At 40.8% G+C, this 22,712-nt stretch overlaps 2 protein-coding genes across 3 annotated transcripts in view; both read left to right on the top strand.

The window, feature by feature from the left end:
- The window catches only part of LOC124150780 (BTB/POZ domain-containing protein 6-like), a 54,738-nt gene extending 33,282 nt beyond the window's left edge, over positions 1-21,456 (top strand). The window contains exons 1-3 of one of the 2 annotated variants that reach the window (XM_048385774.1): positions 11,406-11,467; positions 18,725-19,014; positions 19,642-21,456. In XM_048385774.1, coding sequence (XP_048241731.1) covers positions 18,731-19,014; positions 19,642-20,686 — 1,329 coding nt within the window. In that variant the 5' untranslated portion in view covers positions 11,406-11,467; positions 18,725-18,730 and the 3' untranslated portion in view covers positions 20,687-21,456. Of the gene's footprint in view, positions 1-11,405; positions 11,468-18,724; positions 19,015-19,641 lie in introns of those variants that run through there. The other variant, XM_046522851.2, reaches the window with a different exon arrangement.
- On the top strand, positions 1,840-8,666 carry LOC124127608 (BTB/POZ domain-containing protein 6-like). The gene is made up of 3 exons (XM_046490994.2): positions 1,840-1,905; positions 4,660-4,948; positions 7,206-8,666. Exons 2-3 carry the CDS (start codon positions 4,665-4,667, stop codon positions 8,245-8,247), a joined length of 1,326 nt encoding a protein of 441 aa, XP_046346950.2. The 5' UTR covers positions 1,840-1,905; positions 4,660-4,664; the 3' UTR covers positions 8,248-8,666.
- Positions 21,457-22,712: the final 1,256 nt, after the last annotated feature.

Genomic DNA, 22,712 nt, shown 5'->3' on the forward strand with positions numbered 1-22,712 from the left:
ATCTTGTTAACACAGCACCAATCATTGAGACAGTCTAAACGAACATTTAGGTCCGCTTCATTCTCCGCTAAGAGTGAGTGAGTTTGGTTTAACGCCGCTTTTAACAGTATTCCAGTTATATCACGGCGTGTCAGCTTAATGTGGGAGGAAAGCACGAAGTGATGCAGGTCTTAGACGTTTACCACTTCGGTGAAACCCACGAACACGGGTATGGTGCTGACAAACCTAGAAACATAATCGGGTTGAACCGGGATTCGAACCCACAATCATAGAATTCTGGCGTGCCGAAGGGACACAACTCTGCACAGCGAATTGCGGCGCCTTAGACGACTGGGCCACCCGTGCCCCCTCTCCGCTAAGAGCACTATATCGTCTGCATATGTTAACACACATACCTTGTCTCCATCTCTAGTTATCCAGTCCAGTCCCTTCAGTGTGATAATAAAGTCATGTATATACATGTTAAATAATAAAGGGGATAGTAGGCACCCCTGTTTAAGACCACACTGTACATGAAACCACTGGGAGAGGTTCCCGTTTATCCTGATGCATGATTTCACGTTCTTATATAACGATTGAAGAGCAACATACATTCTTCCATTAATACCAGTTTGTGACAGTCGTTTCCATAGAATATCTCGGTTTATTGTGACATACGCCTTTTTAAAATCTATAAAAGCTAAAAACGTTGATTTCTTGAGTTATTTCCGTGACTCCATTATAGAGGTGAGTGATGATAGGTGTTTACAGTAGATCGTCCTTTCCTGAAACCGTTCTGTTCGTCTGCTATGATGTCGTTGTTTTCTGCATACTTATACAATCGGGCATTTAAAACAGAACAATACAGTTTACAGCTTGAGTTCGTGAGTGATAATCCTCTGTGTGATAACGGGTCGTACTTATCAGCAATTGATGATTTTGGGATTGTATTTATTATACCTTTCGTCCATTCTGTAGGCATTATTCCATTTACAAAACACAGGTTAAAAAGGTCAGGTTGCAAGAGCTAATTGATCCAATAACACTCTCGGTGGGGTAGGCTAGTTGTTAAATATCAAGATATCCAAGTGCTAACTGATCCAATAACAGTATCGGTGGGGTAGCGTATTTGTTAAAAATCAAGATATCCAAGAGCTAATTGATCCAGTAACACTCTCGTTGGGGTAGGCTAGTTGTTAAAAATCAAGATATCCAAGAGCTAATTGATCCAATAACACTCTCGGTGGGGTAGGCTAGTTGTTAAAAATCAAGATATCTAAGTGCTTAATGATCCATTAACACTCTCGGTGGGGTAGCCTAGTTGTTAAAAATCAAGATATCCAAGTGCTTGATGATCCATTAACAGTATCGGTGGGGTAGCCTAGTTGTTAAAAATCAAGATATCCAAGAGTTAATTGATCCAATAACACTCTCGTTGGGGTAGCCTAGTTATAAAAGCGTTTGCTTCTCACGCCGAAGACCCGGGTTCGATTCCCCACATGAGTACAATGTATGAAGCCCATTTCTTTGTCCCGGCCCTTATAATGCTGGAATATTGCAAACATGGATGATTGTATCTCGTCAAAAGCCATTGATTTAAAAAGCATTGACGTACTTCCTGCTGTGTACCCACATAATTCCTGCCGATGTTCCGGGAAAGTTGCGAAATACAATACAATACTTTGTGGTATATTCTGGTATTTTGATGGCATATCGGAAATGAAATTATTTCTGTATTTTCCTATGCTAAGTTTAAGTGAGAATGTCACACACTTTAGTCACGTTGCGACACACAATAAACCTATAAATATGCTATTCACCCGTACACCTAAAACGAAAGTAAACCACGTGACCCACACACGGAAGTAGACTTTGACATCGGTGACTCTGTGATCAGTTCGGTTTGTGTCTGTCTTCCAGATATTGGTAAGTAAACGAACATCTGGGTAGAAAGTAGAGCAGCCTTTGTACCAACATAGTATTGGGTTCAGCCTTGTGTCATAGATACTGTTGTTGATATGAGGAACAAGACTCATAAACCGGCCAGGTGTGAAGTCTGATCGATTACAGGCTCATGTGATGTCCTGTTGTTATTGTCCCAGTTATATTTATACAATAAGTGTGCCGGACACACCTATTTTAGACCACCCTTCAATTCCATTCCGTACCCAGGAATGTATGAAACTTATTTGCGTCAAATTGGTTTGATATGAATACAGTCAACAACATGTTTGAAGTGCATCTGTCTAGAATATGGAAATTGTTGGAGTTACCTCCCTTACACCACCAACACCCGAACAAGCCTGCGGTACTGGAAGGTGCGTTCGATGATGTCAATTAGCTAACCAAAGTACCCCAAATATTCAGTCGGTAAGGGCGACCTTGGTCAACCGAATTATGACGTAAATGAGTTGACATGAGCTTACATTGGTCAACCAAGGTCAGCTCTCCAAATGATGTCATCTGTAAAGATTTTGGTTTTAGTTTGGTTTGTTGTTTAACGTCACACTCAGCAATATTCCAGTTATATGACGGCGGTCGGTAAATAATCGAATCTGGGCCAGACAGTCCAGCGATTGACATCATGAGCATCGATCCACGCAATTGGGATAGATGACATGCATCAACCAAGACAGCGAGCCTGACCATCCGATCCCGTTAGTCACCTTTTACGACAAGCATAGTCGCCTTTCACGGCAAGCATTGGTTGCTGAAGACCTATTCCTCCCCGGATCTTCACGGGTCCACCTATAAAGAAAATTTGTTTAATTTATTGTTTCAATCATGAATATAGTGATTTTAATTAATATAATTAACTAGGTATTGATTATTATATATGTCAGTGAAATGTAACTTTCGATTGTTGATATAAATAATTCAAAAATAAATAGGGCCTGATTGCGTATTGTCAGTGCCTGGGGCACGGTTCTCTGGCTCGCAGTCTCCAAGTGACGTTATCGTCAAAGAAATGTAGTTTAATTTAATGATTTAATCATGAATATAGAGATTTTAATGAATATAATTAACTGGATATTGATTGTATATATGTCAGTGCAAATGTAACTTTCGATTTACATTCAATAGACAAAGATACGATGACAGCTTTGCCACGAAATGAAACACTTGTTAACTTCTCAGAAGCTGTGTATTTTAGCAAAGGGTTTTGGGTTTCTCCGTCTCCTGGCAGCCATTATTACATCTAAGGTTGTATTTTATACGTTCTGAGTCGGATATCCTTGATTGACACTGGTTAACTCAGTTTGACTAAATTTTTCAAAATCGAACATACCTAGTACATTCTAATTGTGTATTATAAATGGATAACAATATGATAAAGTTCATGAAATTATGAAAAAGGTCAGCTTAAACAGTTTCTCATTTTCCAACAATTTGTTTCACATCAAGTGTTTGTGCAGAAGTGTGAAAAGATTAGAAGAAGAAGATTATTTAATCATCTTGTCACACGATGTAAATACAAATAATATTACATATCACACCTACACGTATTAATGTACATTGTCTGGCCAACATGGCCTATCGGGCACTTAAGTAGAAATATTGTCATTATACAAGTATACAAGTACTAAAGATCCGGGTTCGATCCCCGACATAGGTACAATGTGTGAAGCCACTTTCTGGTGTCCCCCCGCCGTGATATTGCTGGAATATTGCTAAAAGCGGCCTAGAACAATACACACTCACTCACTCACTTATTGAATATCTTACCTCCTGTAGCTTAATTTGTAACATAATTTCAACGACAAGTGGCGGACTCCTAGATGTCTTCAGTGAGCTCATTCGTAACCAACTCGTGTTATTCCAGGACAAGCCGAATAGCGACTCGTTCCCCTCTCGTGGCCATTTTTGCGACCGGGTTGCGTCTTAGCGCAAACGGGCATACCTAAAACAATTGTAAACTCGTTGTGTAATGGTTCACATATATTTCCCCATAGATTATATATATTTCAAATGCAATTTAAAGCACACCAGGACATGCGATATTACAAGTATGATTGAACACCTTTAACTGTCTTGGGTATATTTTAGAGGCAAGACATATGTAAAATCAAAAATTATTTCTGAGGGAGTCTTTGACGAAGAACTTGAAATCATACGCGCATTCGGACTGGTTTGTCGTATTTTCGCACATAACATTCATTGATAGGGGAGCGACTCTTTTTGCAGGTTACACCGGTGGCCCAGTCGTCTAAGGCACCGCTATTCGCTGTGCAGTTTTGCGTCCCTTTGGCACGCCAGAAACCTATGATTGTGGGTTCGAGTCCCGGTTCGCCCTGATTATGTTTCTAGGTTTGTCAGCACCATACCCGTGCTCGTGGGTTTCGCCGAAGTGGTAAACGTTTGAGACCTGCATCACTTCGGGCTTTCTTCCCACATTAAGCTGACAAGCCGTGCTATAACTGGAATACTGTTAAAAGCGGCGTTAAACCCAACTCACTCACTTACTCACTCTTGCAGGTTACGGAAAGGAGCGAGTGGTGACGAATGCAGTGAGCTTTGAAGCGTCTATCTTGATTGCGTCATAAAGCGCATGGTAGCGTATTGTTAAAGAACTCAAAAACATGTTACATTGGGATACATGCATGAGCTTTCTTTGGGTAACTGCACCTGAATCTGAAAACTATTTGTTCAATGTCTTTCATATGTCATGCACACTTTCAGATAAAATGGCGGCTGTGAACGTACAACAAGCTGAAGATACGTCAGGGTTTGTTGACAACTGGCAAGCGGGGAAGACCCTAGCTCAATGTAATCTACGCATGTTCGATGCGGAAGAGCTTTGTGACGTCACATTTCGTGTGGGAAGTACGGGTCATGTGATCACGGCCCATCGCTACGTGCTCATTAGCAGGAGTTGTGTGTTCCACGCCATGTTTACTGGGCCCCTGGCGGAGACGTCGGAAGTCAGTGTTCCTGAAATAGAGCACAAGGAGTTCAGACAGTTTCTCTTGTAAGTATTAATCATTACGGTATTACAGAACAGAACATTGTTCAGAAAACTATACCGACCAAATTAAAAACTTCACAATCCTAAAATTTTAACATTTTGACCAGTTATCATTGTCGGCCCTTATTGTGTATTTAAACAGTAATGGCCACGTATTGTCTTCAGATAACACCCGTTTTTGTGCAGGTGAATCGATCAAAATCATGTGCACAGCACTATAGTAGCAAAAGTGGTTTTTCACGTGCAACTGGTCACGTGGCCATAATACCGCACTTGTTTTCAGCCATACTTGTTAGCAGTCATTAACAAAAAAAGAAAAACACAAGAAAGCAAAAGTCTTTACGGCCATTTGTCATGCCATGCCTTTCAAATGTGCAACGTGAACGTGCCATCGGCATGTTGCAGACGGGAACGTCCGTAGCTGAAGTCGCAAGGACAGAGGGTTGTAGTCGACGGACTGTTTATGATTTACAGACGCGTGTACAGCAAACTGGTATCACCGCTGATCGCCCTCGGCCAGGTCGACCACGTGTGACGTCACATGCAGAGGATTGTCAGATTGTCTTACGTCAACTCCGTAACCGATTTTTGACGGATACATCAACCAGAAATGAACTGTTTAGGGTTAGACTGAGTGCGCAAACTGTTCGAAACCGTCTGAGAACTGCTCACCTTCAAGCACGACGGCCATACCACGGGCCGATTCTGACTCAATTACACAGACGTCAACGTCAATTGTGGGCACAGCGACACTTACAATGGACTCAGAGGAATTGGAATCGAGTCGTTTTCAGTGAGGAATCCCGATTTAATCTTCGATTTGCTGATGGTAGGGCGAGGGTGTGGAGGCGCCGTCATGAACGTTACGCCCAGTGTTGTGTACAGGAAGTTGACAGATTTCGAGGCGGAAGTGTCATGGTGTGGGATGCTTTCTGTGGCAATGCACGTTCCAGGCTTCGTGTCATCCGTGGCAACCTCATTGCTGTTGCTTACCGCGACCAGGTACTGGCACCAGAACTTCTGCCTTTTATGGCAGCACATAGACCCGGTTTGATCTTCCAACACGACAATGCCACACCCCACACAGCAATTTTGACAAGGAATTTCCTTCAGAATGCGGGAGTCAACGTCATAGACTGGCCATCAAGGTCTCCCGACCTCAATCCCATCGAACACGTCTGGGATGCTCTTGGTAGAAGTCTGCGCACTCTCCAGAACCAACCACAGAATTTGCAAGATCTTGGCACCATTTTGCAGCAACAATGGCGTCGTCTTCCCAATCATGTGTTCACAAGCATCACAAGGTCCATGCGGAGGCGTTGTGTGGCAGTTGTCAACGCACATTGTGGCCATACACGCTACTGAACTTGTGTGCCATCAGACTCTCGTGCTTGGGACTTATGATTTAAACTGTTGATGTTATTACCGAATACCGTAGGTGCTTTGGACAAATTATGGTTACCACCGTTAATTAAAATCCTTCTTTGTACATCAATGATTAAAAATTACATTCTCTGATACATTTGTCCGTTGTGTATAATATATGGGATTACTTTTAAAAATGTGAAGTTTTTAATTTGACTCAGTATATAACAGTAACACTGTACTCAAAAACAAACAGTTTTTATATTTCTGTGATAATTGATGACCATCATTCTCAGTGCAGGTTGTCGATCCATCTGATGTAGGCATTGGTCCTTGTTTTCGGCTTTTTACCAGCTCTGTTTTTTTTACAGAAGGCTGAATATACCATTCTTCTCATACGTGGCGTCTGTTGAGAATTTAAAGTCTAAAGCCATCTTATACCAGCGCCATAGGGCCACATGTCGGGTGCATGTCATGCTCATGTGGGGATAATGAAAATGTATAAAAGGTTGACGCAACAGATTCCTTACTCATGGGTTTAACCAAAGTGAAAACTGCCAATTAGGCTGTCTGACATTGTTCTAAAATAAGAGACAATATGATTATTGAACTCCTCTCCAAAACAGCATTAAACCCAATTCACATACAACTCCAACGGCGAGAACGTATGTCAACAATGAAATAAAATGTTCTGACATGCAAACTTTAACTTATCTCAAATGCATTTTACTTTGAATGGTAGTATTACCTTATTTCATTTTACTTTTGATAATCTATTTATATACACTGCATCATTATGCGTAGTGCTCTACCTGTTGCTCACTTCCAATGTGTACACTTGCTTCAGAGTTCATGCCTGTGAATATGAAGGTTTTGATCTGGTATCATGTTTCAGATTCCTATACACTGACGACACTACTGTTGATGCTGACAACGTAACAGCTCTACTGTACGCCTCCAGAAAATATGCCATCATCGCCTTAGAATCCCAATGTCTGGAGTTCCTGGAGAAACACCTCAACGTTGACAACGCCTGTTTGATTCTAGATGCTGCTCATCGTTTTGATCAAAGTCAGTTGTTTCAGAAGGCCTTGACCTTGATTAAAGATACAGGTGAGAGGTCACTACAGTCATCTGGTTTCCTGACACTGAGACAAGGGTTGTTGCAGCTGATTGTGGAGTCAGATGATTTGTCAGCCGAGGAGCACGTCATCTTTAACGCCGTTAACTGCTGGGCAGAGGCAGAGTGCAGACGTCAGGGAAGGGAGGTAACTCCTGAGATCAAGCGAACGGTTCTTGGAGAGACTTTACTGAAAGTAAGATTTCCTCTTTTGAAGCAAAGGTTCCTGGCTAGGGACGTTAAAGCTAGCGGTCTCTTGACTGAACAGGAGCGTCTCACGATCTTTGAATATATTGGATGCCCTGACAATGATGTGAAACCCTTCAACACTATTCATAGAAAACAAAACATTACGCATTCTATAACAAGGTTTTCAACACAATCCGTATTAGGCTGGTCAGTTGGTGGTAAAAATTGCGATTCTATTTCCTTCCAAAGCAGCCGAAACCTGATGCTCTGTGGATACAGCCTGTATGGACCTTTCCGTGAGACTAAACCCGCTACCTACTTTGTCACCACCTACTTTGGGAACGAGGAAGATGTTCTCCAGTGCAGGATTCAAGATAAAACTGAGTACAAAGTCAACAGTCAAGTGTTTGATGTGGTGTTTGAGAAGCCTGTTGCTATGAAAGCGGGAGTATGGTATACTCTGGCAGTGCTGATACAAGGCAGTGCGACGTGGGCGGGACACAATGGAAAGAGAGAGATTTTATGTGCTGACGGTGTCAGTTTTACCTTCAGGGACTCACAACACAGCCATAATGGCACTAACGTCGACCAAGGGCAGATTCCATCTCTCCTCTACCATGTTGCATGATTATTACCATCTAGGGAACAATTCCTTAAATATATTTTCTTTAACAAGTGTCATCAAAATAATCGTAATTGTGGTTCGCATTTTCGTTACCTCACTTACAACCTATTTCAAATTACATATTGTTGATGCAGAGGCTTACACCTCCCTTGCACCACGTCCAAAACCTGATACGGACTGCAGTATTTGCGTTGCGATCTGCTGACGTTTTGTCAGTAAATAGTAATTTTCTGGATACTGAGTGAATAACAATATAACGATGAAAATAAATTAATGTCAACTCAGAAGCTGCACACGTTCCAACTTAAAAAATAACAATGTTTCACATCAGTTGTTTCTGCAGAAAAGTGAAAAGATTAGAATTCATCTTCCAAGTTAAGTGCTTTACCACATGTGATCGTAGAGGCCAAGCTGGCGCCACTGTTTACCTTTTGAAAGCCTTGAAAGTTGTCACTCTGATCAAACAACATTTCGGGACACAAAGGGCTGAGGCTGCAGGATATTGCTTGACATAAAGGGAAAGTTGACTATTGGAAAGTAGAAGTCAACTCTCTTCTCATACAGTCTTGTGGAGAGTGTTTTGTCACTCTGAGTCTTTATGCCTAGATCTAAATATGAAACAGATAAGGCGGCCTCAGTGGTCTCCTTTATTTCTAGTTCAGGTGGGTTAATCAGTGGAAGGGAATTGGTTATTGAACGATATCAGGTCATCGACATACCTGAAGCTCAAGTTAAACTTCTTGGCTAAATTACCTTTTGCCATTTCGAGCCGAAAGTCCGATTCATATGCATAAAGATGCCGATCAGCAAGAGTGAGTGAGTGAGTGAGTTTGGTTTTACGCCGCTTTTAGCAATATCCCAGCAATATCACGGCGGGGGACACCAGAAAAGGGCTTCACACATTGTACCCATCTCGGGATTCGGACCCGGGTCTTCGGCGTGGCGAGCGAACGCTTATACCACTAGGCTACCCGACCACCCCCGATCAGCAAGAAGGGAAACACAATTGGTTGTCATGGGTATGACTACTTTTTGCCCAAATGTCTTACCCCCAAATTTTTTATCAATGAGGATGGCCAGTATTTCACATATTGTTATTTTTTCAGTAAATTCCAGCTGGCATTCGCTTTCATCTTTGACAAATTGACCTGAACCTCTGAAGATAGATATATAACTGTATCTGTGGTCACGAATGATTTGTAACAGAAGAGTGCTCGTGGGTTTCACCGAAGTGGTAAACGTCTGAGACCTGCATCACTTCGGGCTTTCCTCCCACATTAAGGTGACACGCCGTGATATAACTGGAATAATGTTAAAAGCGGCGTTAAACCCAACTCACCCACTCACTCACTCTAACAGAAGACCCAGGGATCAAGGAATGAAGGTTTTCTTAAGTCATAAGGGATGAAAGTACAGAACGAATACTAGTATTAAGGAGTCATCACGTCACTATAATTCAAATCAAGCAAAGAAGTTGAGTGGATGTCATACGAGCTGGTTTTGGATCGGAAAGGCAAATTTAGAAAAAAACCCAGTAAGAACCGTGACATCGACTAACGCCACGCGACCGCGACATCGAATGGTTAGAATCACTGAAACACGATTTTAATTATTTTTTGTTTAACGCCGCATTCAGCAATACTCCAGCTGTCTGAAAGATAATGACCTCATCTAGCCTTATACACGTAATGAATAGTAGTGTCATCATCTGGCCTTATACACACTTGTTTGTTTGTTGTTTAACGCCGCTTTCGGCAATATCTCAGATAAATGACGCCGGTCTGTAAATAATCGAGTCTGGACCAGACAATCCAGTGATTGACATCATGAGCATCGATCCACGCAATTAGGATACAACCACATGCATCAACTAAGTCAGCGAGCCTGACCACCCGATCCCGCTAGTCGCCTCTTACGACAAGCATGGGTTGCTGAAGACCAATTCTACCCCTGATCGTCACGGATCCCTTATACACGTAATGAAAAGCAGGATCCCCATCTCGCCTTATGGCAGTCTCTACAAAACATTCAACATGATACTTGAAATCTCTAACTAACCACACAAGATCAATGAAAGTTAATGAAAAACGCAGGATTAGGTTTACAATCATAAACGGTAATACAAGGGCTCACGGATTTGATTCGATTTACCCTCTGATATAAACGACTATCAGTACATATGCTTATGTTTTCCAACAGTTAATGAGGTGACACTGACTTCCAGCCCATGTAGCTGAACACATGTAATGACAAAATTGACTCACTGGCTTCTATTCCCTGTAAGTGGATCATCAATCTCATTAAAATCATACCTTAATTCTCGCTACCGCTGAACAAAGATCTGAAGACATCCCATAAGGGGTCGCGTCAGAAGGACCTTTCATCCGACTAATCAGAGCGTCGATTACCAGATTATGAAAGTGACGGTTGGAATGTGATTTCTACCTCGAAATGCATAACACAGTGTATTCCGAACGATACTTACGGGTTTAAGGACTGAATCAATACAATCTAGATCATCTATTATCCATTCCAGAATGTTCAGGTTTCAAATTTGTAATCGAGAATTTGTCAAAATATGTTTCGAAGCGTAGTCGCGAATTTGAAATTGGTGCCGTAAAGCTCAAGAAAGCTCACTTCTGATTGGTCAATCCATTGGTCGGTCAAAGTTCGCGCAAGGTCGGTCTGACGTGACCCGTAATGGGATGTCCTCAGATCTTTGTTTAGCGGAAGTGACAACTAAGATCTGATTTTAATGGATTGGTGGATCATGGCAACAGATGGTGAGTATAACCAGTGCTCACAATCATATACATATTATACATAAGGTATTTCGTAAATCACCCTTCCCTACGGAAACTGTCAAATGCACATATTCAGATAACACTCATACAATCAGTGCGGGATGGAAAACTTTTGTACTATAATGGTTTTGTTGTTGAAGTTTTTGCGACAAAATCAACCTCGCTCCATGTTTGATTATATTCTCCTGCTAAGGCAACATTTAGCAAGTACTGAACAGTTGGAAATGACGACAGAGACACAATACATTTTCCCAAATTAGACACATTAGTCCTATTAGTCGCGACACTCAATAAACGTACACTCACCATTCACCTGTACACCTGAACCGAAAGTAGATCACGTGACTCACACACGGACGTGTACATTGCCAGCGGTAACACAGTAAACAGTTCGCTTCGTGTCTGTTTTCCAGATATTGGTAAGTAAACGAAGTAGAGCAGCGCTTGTATCATCATAGTACTGATTTAGCCGTGTGTTAGATATTGTTGATTCAAGGTACAATATTCATAGACTGCTCGTGTGTTCAGTCTGACCTATTATCGGCTTATGCGATGTCCTGGTGTCGTTGTCACTGTTATGGTATAGTCACACAATTACTGTGCACCGCACGCCGATTTGAGACCTTCCTAATATTTCATTCCTTACTCACAATTGTTATAACACTTATTTAGGTCAAATTGATTGGATATAAATGCAGAAAACAACCTATTTAAAGTTTCATCGATCTTGACAATTGTGCATGCTGGAGTAACCTCCCTTACACCCTGTCTCTCGCCCGAACTTACCTGCGATTAGAGGGATAGGGCATATTGATGTTTCGTCAGTGTTTTGTAATTCTGAATTAAAATGGATAACAAAATAATGATGTTAATGAAATAATTTCACTTGGGCAGCTGTTCACTTCCAACTTAAACAATGAAATGTTTCACATGTTTCTTCAGAAATGTGCGATTAGAAATCACTTATGCCAAGTTAAGTGATTCAGCATGTGATTGATGTAGACCAACCTGGCGTCACTATTACATAAGACTGAAAGAATATGACAAACATATTTGTTACAAATATAAAGAGAAGCAACATAAAAAAGCAGGTGCAATTAAAATCGGTGATACAAATTATTATAGTTTACATATAGTTCACGCTTGATTGATTGTGTTCCAACTAATAGGCTTGAATATTTATACATGTAGGTCGAAGTAACATTTTCAAATAAGAAATAAATAATATACTTTTACATGTAATCAATAATAGTGTCCTCATCTCGTAGTCTCAATGCCGTAGCCTACAAAACAAGTGCTAAGTATAGGGTGAATGTGGTAAAGTTACATTGTTTACATATGCACAGGATTAAGTTCTAAGGCATTGGGTAAAATTATCATATACCTCCTTATAGATATCCAAGAAAATGTTATGAAATGATGTCATTGTATGATAGTTCTGGAAGCCCATATTGGGTCGCATCTGTTAAGAAAACTATTATTTAACTTGGTTTAATGATTACAAATCAATGTTAAATGTAATGTAATGATTAGAAATCAATTTGAAATGCATTGTAATGATACGAAATCAATGTATAACTGAAGAATACCTTTTGACACCTCTTTAGCAAAAAATAGAATATCTTTTTTTCTCGAAAAAGATGCTCACCGCCTAATCTTAACATTGAACAGGGAACATACTCACGAATGTTAAAAGAACACAGAGTTTGTAAAATATGCAATAAGCAGGAAGAACGAGATGAACGTTGCATCCCAGTAAATGATCATTTGCGTATTGAATATTGAATATTGTCAAGATTACTTGCTTCCGAAATGGCAGTATGTAAAAATGTATCATATATCATGCCAACTTTCAGATACAACATGGCGACTATTAACGTACAAAGGTAAAGGTAAGGTAATTTATTTCATGTCTCATCTCATACAAAATACAAAATATATACAGGTCACGTGATAAAATACATGTGATGAGCCATCCCGTATTGGATCATGAGAGACTATAGAACGTAAAATGATACACAGACATAAAATATGGAATAAATATATATACTTATAAACGTTTAAGATGTATATAAAAGTAATTTTCTAACATCTAAGACATCCATGCAGGTTTTGGCAGTAACTTTAAAAATATATGGGCATGACATAATGAAAGCTAACTGATCAACATCAGACATATCATAAAAAATGGCATTTAACGTTGAACATAAAACTAACATATTTTTAGTAACATTTTTATATAGGGGGCAGTGTAAAAGTACATGTGCTTCATTTTCCACAACATCTTTACAATTAAAACATACTCTCTCTTCAAGGGGTGTATTATTATATCGCCCTGTCTCCACGTGTAAGGGGGCTACTCCACATCGGAACAACGACGGGGCTTTTCTGTGGCGTCGGGGTATTCTCTCTGTAATGTATGGCTCAGCAGTAAACTCGGTCTTGAAAGTAAAGTAGTGTCTAAGTTTGTTACCTCCCTGGCCAGTCTTACTGTGAGTACAAGCTATCGTCTGCTTCCAGTCCCCCATATGTTGGTCGTAAACTGCTTCCCTGACCCTGGCGACATTCTGTTTAATGTAGGTGCCGTTTGAAACTTCTTCTAATTCCAATAAGTTGAGTGCCTTTAGTTTGTGTCGTATCCGCTTGATCCAGTTGTTTTTATTTCTATGGGCTTGTGTCTTTGTCCATTGGAAGATCTTGTATGTAAGACGATTTCTGCTGAGGCTATTCATTTTAGTATATACACGTATTGCACTTCCCCAAAGCTTGACAGGCGTGGGTGTCCATCCCATATCCCCCTCAACGGCAGCGTTAGGAGCTGATTTTCGAGGGCCTGTAAAAAACTTCATTGCTCTGTTTTGTACAGTTTTTATAGACAGTTGGTTCCTTGTCCCCCATATAGCTGATCCGTACTCAACCGACGACCATACCATGGTGTCGTACATCTTGGTATATGTACCTATATGCATCCCTCCAATCGCCTTGAACTACGAGGTGAGTAGTCCTAGTGCGCGTGTGGCAGAACTTAAAACAGTTTTCTCCATGCGTGAATAGTCTAAAAACTCTGTAATCAGGAGTCCAAGGTACCTATAATTGTCCGTAAGATCTAAGATAATTGTTCCACAGTGAAATTCTTGATCAGTTCTTGGCGTCGATAAACTTCTGCAATGAATAACTTTAGATTTTTCCTGATTCACCGACATCTTGTTAACACAGTACCAATTATTGAGACAGTCTAATAAAACATTTAGGTCCGCTTCATTCTCCGCTAAGAGCATGATATCGTCTGATATGCTAACACACATACCTTGTCTCCATCTATAGTTACACCGATATCCAGTCCCTTCAGTGTGATAATCAAGTCATTTATATACATGTTAAATAATAAAGGGGATAGTAGGCACCCCTGTTTAAGACCACACTGTACATTAAACCACTGGGAGAGGTTCCCGTTTATCCTGATGCATGATTTCACGTTCTTATATAACGATTGAAGAGCAACTTATATTCTTCCATTAATACCAGTTTGTGACAGTCGTTTCCATAGAATATCTCGGTTGTGACATACGCCTTTTTAAAATCTATAAAAGTTCAAAACGTTGATTTCTTAAGTGATTTCCGTGACTCCACTATAGAGGTGAGTGATGATAGGTGTTTACAGTAGATCGTCCTTTCCTGAAACCGTTCTGTTCGTCTGCTATGATGTCGTTGTTTTCTGCATACTTATACAATCGGGCATTTAAAACAGAACAATACAGTTTATAGGTTGAGTTCGTGAGTGATATCCCTCTGTATGATAACGGGTCGTACTTGTCAGCAATTGATGATTTTGGGATTGTATTTATTATACCTTTCGCCCTTTCTGTAGGCATTATTCCATTTACAAAACACAGGTTACAAAGTTCAGGTTGCAAGAGCTAATTGATCCAATAACACTCTCGGGTCGGTAGCCTAGTTGTTCAAAATCAAGATATCCAAGTGCTAATTGATCCAATAACAGTATCGGTGGGGTAGGCTAGTTGTTAAAAATCAAGATATCCAAGAGCTAATTGATCCAATAACACTCTCGGTGGGGTAGGCTGGTTGTTCAAAATCAAGATATCCAAGTGCTAATTGATCCAATAACACCCTCGGTGGGGTAGGCTGGTTGTTCAAAATCAAGATATCCAAGTGCTAATTGATCCAATACCAGCCTCGTCGGGGTAGGCTGGTTGTTAAAGGTCAAGATATCCAAGTGCTAATTGATCCAATAACACACTCGGTGGGGTAGCCTAGTTATTAAAGCGTTCGCTTGTCACGCCGAAGACCCGGGTTCGATTCCCCACATTAGTACAATGTATGAAGCCCATTACTTTGTCCCGGCCGCTGGAATATTGCCAACATGGAAGATTGTATCCCCTTAAAAGGCATTGATTTTTATGTTTACACACACACACACACACACACACACACACACACACACACACACACACACACACACACACACACACACACACACACACACACACACACACACACACACACACACACACACACACACAAATACAACCTGAAATATCCCCCAACACCCCAACGTACTTCCTGCTGTGTACCCAAATCATTCCTGCCGATGCTCCGCGGGAAAGTTGCGAAATACAAGACAATACTTTGCAGTAGTATTTTGGTCGCATATCGGAAATGAAATGATTTCTGTATTTTTCTATGCTAAATTTAAGTGAGAATGTCACACACGTTAGTCACGTCGAGAATCACAATAAACCTATAAATATGCTATTCACCCGTACACCTAAAACGAAAGTACACCACGTGACCCACACACGGGAGTAGACTTTGACATCGGTGACTCTGTGATCAGTTCGGTTTGTGTCTGTCTTCCAGGTATTGGTGAGTAAACGAACATCTGGGTAGAAAGTAGAGCAGCCTTTGTACCAACATAGTACTGGGTTCAGCCTTGTGTCATAGATACTGTTGTGGATTTGAGGAACAAGACTCATAAACCGGCCAGGTGTGAAGTCTGATCTACTACAGGCTCATGTGATGTCCTGTTATTGTCTCAGTTATATTTATACAATTAGTGTGCCGGACACACCTATTTTAGACCACCCTTCAATTCCATTCCGTACCCAGGAATGTATGAAACTTATTTGTGTAAAATTGGTTTGATATGAATACAGTAAACAACATGTTTGAAGTGCCTCTGTCTGGAATGTTGAAATTGTTGGAGTTACCTCCCTTACACCACCAACACCCGAACAAGCCTGCGGTATTGGAAGGTGCGTTCGATTATGAAAATTTGCTAACCAAAGTACGCCAAGGATTCAATCGGTAAGGGCGACCTTGGTCAACCGTATTATGACGTAAATGAGTTGACATGAGCTAACATTGGTCAACCAAGGTTAACTTGGGTTATACCTTGGTTCACCCCCGTCGGCCAGGGTTTTGAAAGGAACGCACCGTTTAGTCCTGATGGCGTCTTGTCCGTGTTTGGGGCGTCTGTAAACAGTTTGGTTTAGTTTGGTTTGTTATTTAACGCCGCACTCAGCAATATTCCAGCTTTATGACGGCGGTCGGTAAATAATCGAGTCTGGGCCAGACAATCCAGTGATTAACATCATGAGCATCGATCCACGCAATTGGGATAGGTGACATGCATCAACAAAGACAGCGAGCCTGACCATCCGATCCCGTTAGTCGCCTCTTACGACAAGCATAGTCCCCTTTCACGGCAAGCATGGGTTGCTGAAGACCTATTCTAGCCTGGTGATCTTCACGGGTCCACCTATAAAGAAAATTTGTTTAATTTATTGATTCAATCATGAATATAGTGATTTTAATGAATATAATTAACTAGGTTTTGATTATTATATATGTCAGTGAAATGTAACTTTCGATTGTTGATATAAATACTTAAAAAATAAATAGGGCCTGATTGCGTCTTGTCAGTGCCTGGGGCACGGTTCTCTGGTTCGCAGTCTCCAAGTGACGTTATCGTCAAAGAAATGTAGTTTAATTTAAAGATTCAATCATGAATATAGAGATTTTAATGAATATAATTAACTAGGTATTGATTGTATATATGTCAGTGCAAATGTAACTTTCGATTCACATCCAATAGACAAAGATACGATGACAGCTTTGCCACGAAATGAAACACTTGTTAACTTCTCAGAAGCTGTGTATTTTAGCAAAGGGTTTTGGGTTTCTCCGCCTACTGGCAGCCATTATTACATCTAAGGTTGTATTTTATACGTTCTGAGTCGGATATCCTTGATTGACACTGGTTAACTCCGTTTGACTAAAATTTTCAAAATCGAACATACATAGTACATTCTAATTGTGTAATATAAATGGATAACAATTTTTATGATAATGTTAATGAAATTATGAAAAAGGTCCACTTAAACAGCTTCTCATTTTCCAACGATTTGTTTCACATCAAGTGTTTGTGCAGAAGTGTGAAAAGATTAGAAGAAGAAGATTATTTAATCATCTTGTCACACGACGTAAATACAAATAATACTACATATCGCACCTACATGTATTAATGTACATTGCCTGGCCAACATGGCCTATGAGGCACTTAAGTACAAATATTGTCATAATACAATTATACAAGTACTAAAGATCCGGGTTCGATCCCCGACATAGGTACAATGTGTGAAGCCCATTTCTGGTGTCCCCCGTCGTGATATTGCTGGAATATTGCTAAAAGCGGCGTAAAACAATACACACTCACTCACTCACTTATTGAATATCTTACCTCGTGTAGCTTAATTTGTAACATAATTTCAACGACAAGTAGCGAACTCCTTGATGACTTCGGTGAGCTCATTCGTGACCAACTCTTGTTATTCCGGGACAAGCCGAATGGCGACTCGTGCCCCTCTCATAGCCATTTTTGCGACCGGGTTGCGTCTTAGCGCAAACGGGCATACCTAAAACAATTGTCAACTCGTTGTGTAATGGTTCACATATATTTCACCATAGATTATATATATTTCAAATGCAACTTAAAGCACATCAGGACATGCGACATTATACAGTATGATTGAACACCTTTAACTGTCTTGGGTATATTTTAGACGCAAGAGTGAGTGAGTGAGTATGGTTTTACGCCGCTTTTAGCAATATTCCAGCAATATCACGGCGGGGGACACCAGAAATGGGCTTCACACATTGTACCCATGTCGGGAATCGAACCCGGGTCTTCGGCGTGACGAGCGAACGCTTTAACCACTCGGCTACCCGACCGCCCCTTTAGAGGCAAGACATATGTAAAATCAAAAATTATTTCTGGGGTATTCTTTGACGAAGAACTTGAAATCATACCCGCATTCGGACTGGTTTGTCGTATTTTCGCACATAACATTCATCGATAGGGGGACGAGTCTTCTTGCAGGTTACACGGGTGGCCCAGTCGTCTAAGGCGCCGCGATTTGCTGTGCAGTGTTGCGTCCCTTTGGCACGCCAGAAACCTATGATAATGGGTTCGAATCCCGGTTCGCCCCGATTATGTTTCTAGGTTTGTCAGCACCATACCCGTGCTCATGGGTTTCACCGAAGTGGTAAACGTCTGAGACTTGCATCACATCGGGTTTTCCTCCCACATTAAGCTGACTCACCTATTTGATCAGACTGATACGCCAATGCCTTTCATATATCTTGCCAACTTTCAGATACAAATGGCGGCTCTTAACGTACATCAGGCTGAAAGTGCGTCAGGGTTTGTTGACAACTGGCAAGCGTGGAAGACCCTTGCTGAATGCAATCTACGCATGTTCGATGCGGAAGAGATTTGTGACGTCACATTTCGTGTGGGAAGTACAGGTCACGTGATTAAGGCCCATCGCTACGTGCTCATCAGCAGAAGTTGTGTGTTCCACGCCATGTTTACCGGCCCCCTGGCGGAGACGTCGGAAGTCAGTGTTCCTGAAATAGAGCACAAGGATTTCAGACAGTTTCTCTTGTAAGGATTTATAATTACAGTATTACAGAACAGAACATTATTTAAAAAACTATAATAGTAACACTGTACTCCCAAGCAAACAGTTTTTAAAGTTCTGTGATAATGATGACCATCATTCTCCAGAGGGAATACTGAGTGCAGGCTGTCGATCCTGCTGATGTAGGCATTGGTCCTTGTTTTCGGCCGTCTGTTGAGAATTTAAAGTCTAAAGCCATCTTATACCAGCGCTGTAGGGCCACATGTTGGGTGTATGTCATGCTCATGTGGGGATATTGAAAATATATAAAACTTCAACACAAGAGAATGACCAAAATGTCTCCTAAACAGATTCCATACTCACGGATTTAACCAAAGTGAAAACTGTCTAATACACTGATCAGTTAATTAGGCATGTGAGACCTCGTTCTAAAATGAGAGACGTAATGATTATTGAAAACCTCTTCAAAGCAGCATTAAATTCACATACAACTCCAAAAGCGAGAACATATGTCAACAATGAAATCAAATATTCAGGCATGCAAACTTTAACTGATCTCAAATGCATTTTACGTTGAACGGTAGTATTATCTTTCTTCAAATTCTGCATCATTTGGCAGCAAAATTATTCGTAGTCCTCTCCTTCTTCAGATACCTTTACACAGACAACACAACTGTTGATGCTGACAACGTAACAGCTCTACTGTACGCCTCCAGAAAATATGCCATCACCGCCTTAGAATCCCAATGTCTGGAGTTCCTGGAGAAACACCTCAACGTTGACAACGCCTGTGTGATTCTAGATGCTGCTCATCGGTTTGATCAAAGCCAGTTGTTTCAGAAGGCCTTCACCTTGATTAAAGATACAGGTGAGAGGTCACTACAGTCATCTGGTTTCCTGACACTGAGCCAAGTGTTGTTGCAGAAGATTGTGGAGTCAGATGATTTGTTAGCCGAGGAGCACGTCATCTTTAGCGCCGTTAACTCCTTGGCAGAGGCAGAGTGCAGACGTCAGGGAAGGGAGGTAACTCCTGAGATCAAGCGAACAGTTCTTGGAGAGACTTTACTGAAAGTAAGATTTCCTCTTTTGGAGCAAAAGTTCCTGGCTAGAGACGTTAAAGCTAGCGGTCTCTTGACTGAACAGGAGCGTCTCACGATCTTTGAATATATTGGATGCCCTGACAATGATGTGAAACCCTTCAACACTAGTCAAAGAAAACAAACAATTGCGCATTCTATAACAAGGTTTTCAACACAATACGTATTACAATGGTCAGTTGATGGTAAAAGGTGCGATTCTATTTCATTCAAAAGCAGCCGAAACCTGATGCTCTGTGGATACAGCCTGTACGGACCACGTGTCCGTGAGACTAAACCCTCTGCCTTCTCTGCCACCACCTACTTTGGGAACGAGGAAGATGTTCTCCAGTGCAAGATTCAAGATAAAACTGAGTACAAAGTCAACAGTAAAGTGTTTGATGTGGTGTTTGAGAAGCGTGTTGCTATGACAGCGGGAGTATGGTATACTCTGACAGTGCTGATACAAGGCAGTGATACGTGGCAAGGACAAAATGGAAAGAGAGAGATTTTATGTGCTGACGGTGTTAGATTTACCTTCAGGGACTCAAAACACAGCAAAAATTGCACTAACGTCGATGAAGGGCAGATTCCATCTCTCCTCTTCCGTGTTGCATGAACAGTAACATCCAGGGGACAATTCCTTATATATATTTTTTCTTTTATAAGTGTCATTAAAATAATCGTAATTGTGTTAAGCATTTTCGTTACCTCACTTACAACCTATTTCGAATTGTCTCTCTCTAGAATATTGTACATGCAGAGGCTGATATAATTACACCTCCCTCGCACCACGTCCAAAACCTGAATCAGACTGCAGTATTTGTGTCGCGATCTGATGACGTTTTGTCAGTAAATAGTAATTCTGGATACTGAGTGAATAACAATATAATGACGGTCATGAAATAATGTCACTTGAGAAGCTGCACACTTTCCAACTTCAAAAATAACAATGTTTCACATCAGTTGTTTCTGCAGAAAAGTGAAAAGATTAGAAATCATCTTCCAAGTTAAGTGCTTTTCCACATGTGATCGTATAGGCCAAGCTGGCGTCACTGTTTACTTATAGTCGGGAGATATGACGGAACATATTTGTGCATTGAGAAGAAACATTAAGAATTAAGTGGAACCGTATACGTCCATTATATCCTATTTATATCAGTGATTAAAGTCATAACACTTTGTACATAGGTCATGGTTAAATAGTGTGCGTTCCATCAAATATGCTTGAATGCATATAGGCCGAAGTAACACTTTGAAAAATAAATCAATAATATACATGTAATTAGCAGTAGTCTCCACAAACATTCCCTCTCACACCCTGTGTATAACAGATGTTATTATATCTGAATAAAAGTGACATATTGCAAAAGCAGAGTCGATTTACGATTCCGACTCTTTCATTAGCATGCGGTTATGAATCACTGTCAAACAGTGTTGATACCAGGTGTTCGCGAAAAGGTGAGCCTATGTCGGTGCCACCCAGATGCAAAGGCAAGTCAATTGTTCACCTACAGAACATAGGACAATATGGTACATGTCAAAATAGGGAATTGCATTTGACATCATTATTGTAACTAATGCGTCAAATTTTGGAAATGTCTTCCTCATGTCTACTTTAAAACTTTGTGAAAGCCTTGAATGTTGTCACTCTGATCAAACAACATTTCTGGACACAAAGGGCTGAGGCTGCAGGATATTGCTTGACATAAAGGGAAAGTTGACCATTGAAAAGTAGAAGTCAACTCTCGTCTCATACAGTCTTGTGGAGAGTGTTAGATCTAAATATGAAACAGATGAGGTGGTCTCACTGGTCTCCTTTATTTCTAGTTCAGGTGGGTAAATCAGTGGAAGGGAATTGGTTATTGAACGATATCAGTTCATCAACATACCTGAAGCTCAAGTTAAACTTCTTGGCTTAATTACCTTTTGCCATTTCGAGCCGAAAGTCCGATTCATATTCATAAAGATGCCGATCAGCAAGAGTGAGTGAGTGAGTGAGTTTTGTTTTACGCCGCTTTTATCAATATTCCAGCAATATCAAGGCGGGGGACACCAGAAAAGGGCTTCACACATTGTACCCATGTCGGGATTCGAACCCGGGTCTTCGGCGTGACGAGCGAACGCTTTAACCACTAGGCTACCCGACAGCCCCCGATCAGCAAGAAGGGAAACACAATTGGTTGTCATGGGTATGACTACTTTTTGCCCAAATGTCTTACCCCCAAATTGTTTATCAATGAGGAAATCCAGTATTTCACATATTGTTTTTTTTTCAGTACACTCCAGCTGGCATTCGCTTTCATCTTTGACAAATTGACCTGAACCTCTGAAATAGATATATAACTGTATCTGTGGTCACGAATGATTTGTAACAGAAGAGTGCTCGTGGGTTTCACCGAAGTGGTAAACGTCTGAGACCTGCATCACTTCGGGCTTTCCTCCCACATTAAGGCGACACGCCGTGATATAACTGGAATAATGTTAAAAGCGGCGTTAAACCCAACTCACCCACTCACTCACTGTAACAGAAGACTCAGGAATCAAGGAATGAAGTTTTTTCTTAAGTCATATGGGATAGTGGAGAACAGAACGATTACTAGTATTAAGGAGTCATCACGTCACTATAATTTAAATCAAACAAA

This window comes from Haliotis rufescens, unplaced genomic scaffold, assembly GCF_023055435.1.
Source record: "Haliotis rufescens isolate VD_foot unplaced genomic scaffold, xgHalRufe1.0.p SCAF_6, whole genome shotgun sequence".
NCBI classification, from domain to species: Eukaryota; Metazoa; Mollusca; class Gastropoda; order Lepetellida; family Haliotidae; genus Haliotis; species Haliotis rufescens.

What these genes read in the sequence shown, in the direction of transcription:
- LOC124127608 (XM_046490994.2), top strand. Translation starts at nt 4,665, where the DNA reads ATGGCGGCTGTGAACGTACAACAAGCTGAAGATACGTCAGGGTTTGTT. An exon ending in GAGTTCAGACAGTTTCTCTT is followed by an intron (nt 4,949 to 7,205) that starts GTAAGTATTAAT and finishes ATCATGTTTCAG; the next exon opens with ATTCCTATACACTGACGACA.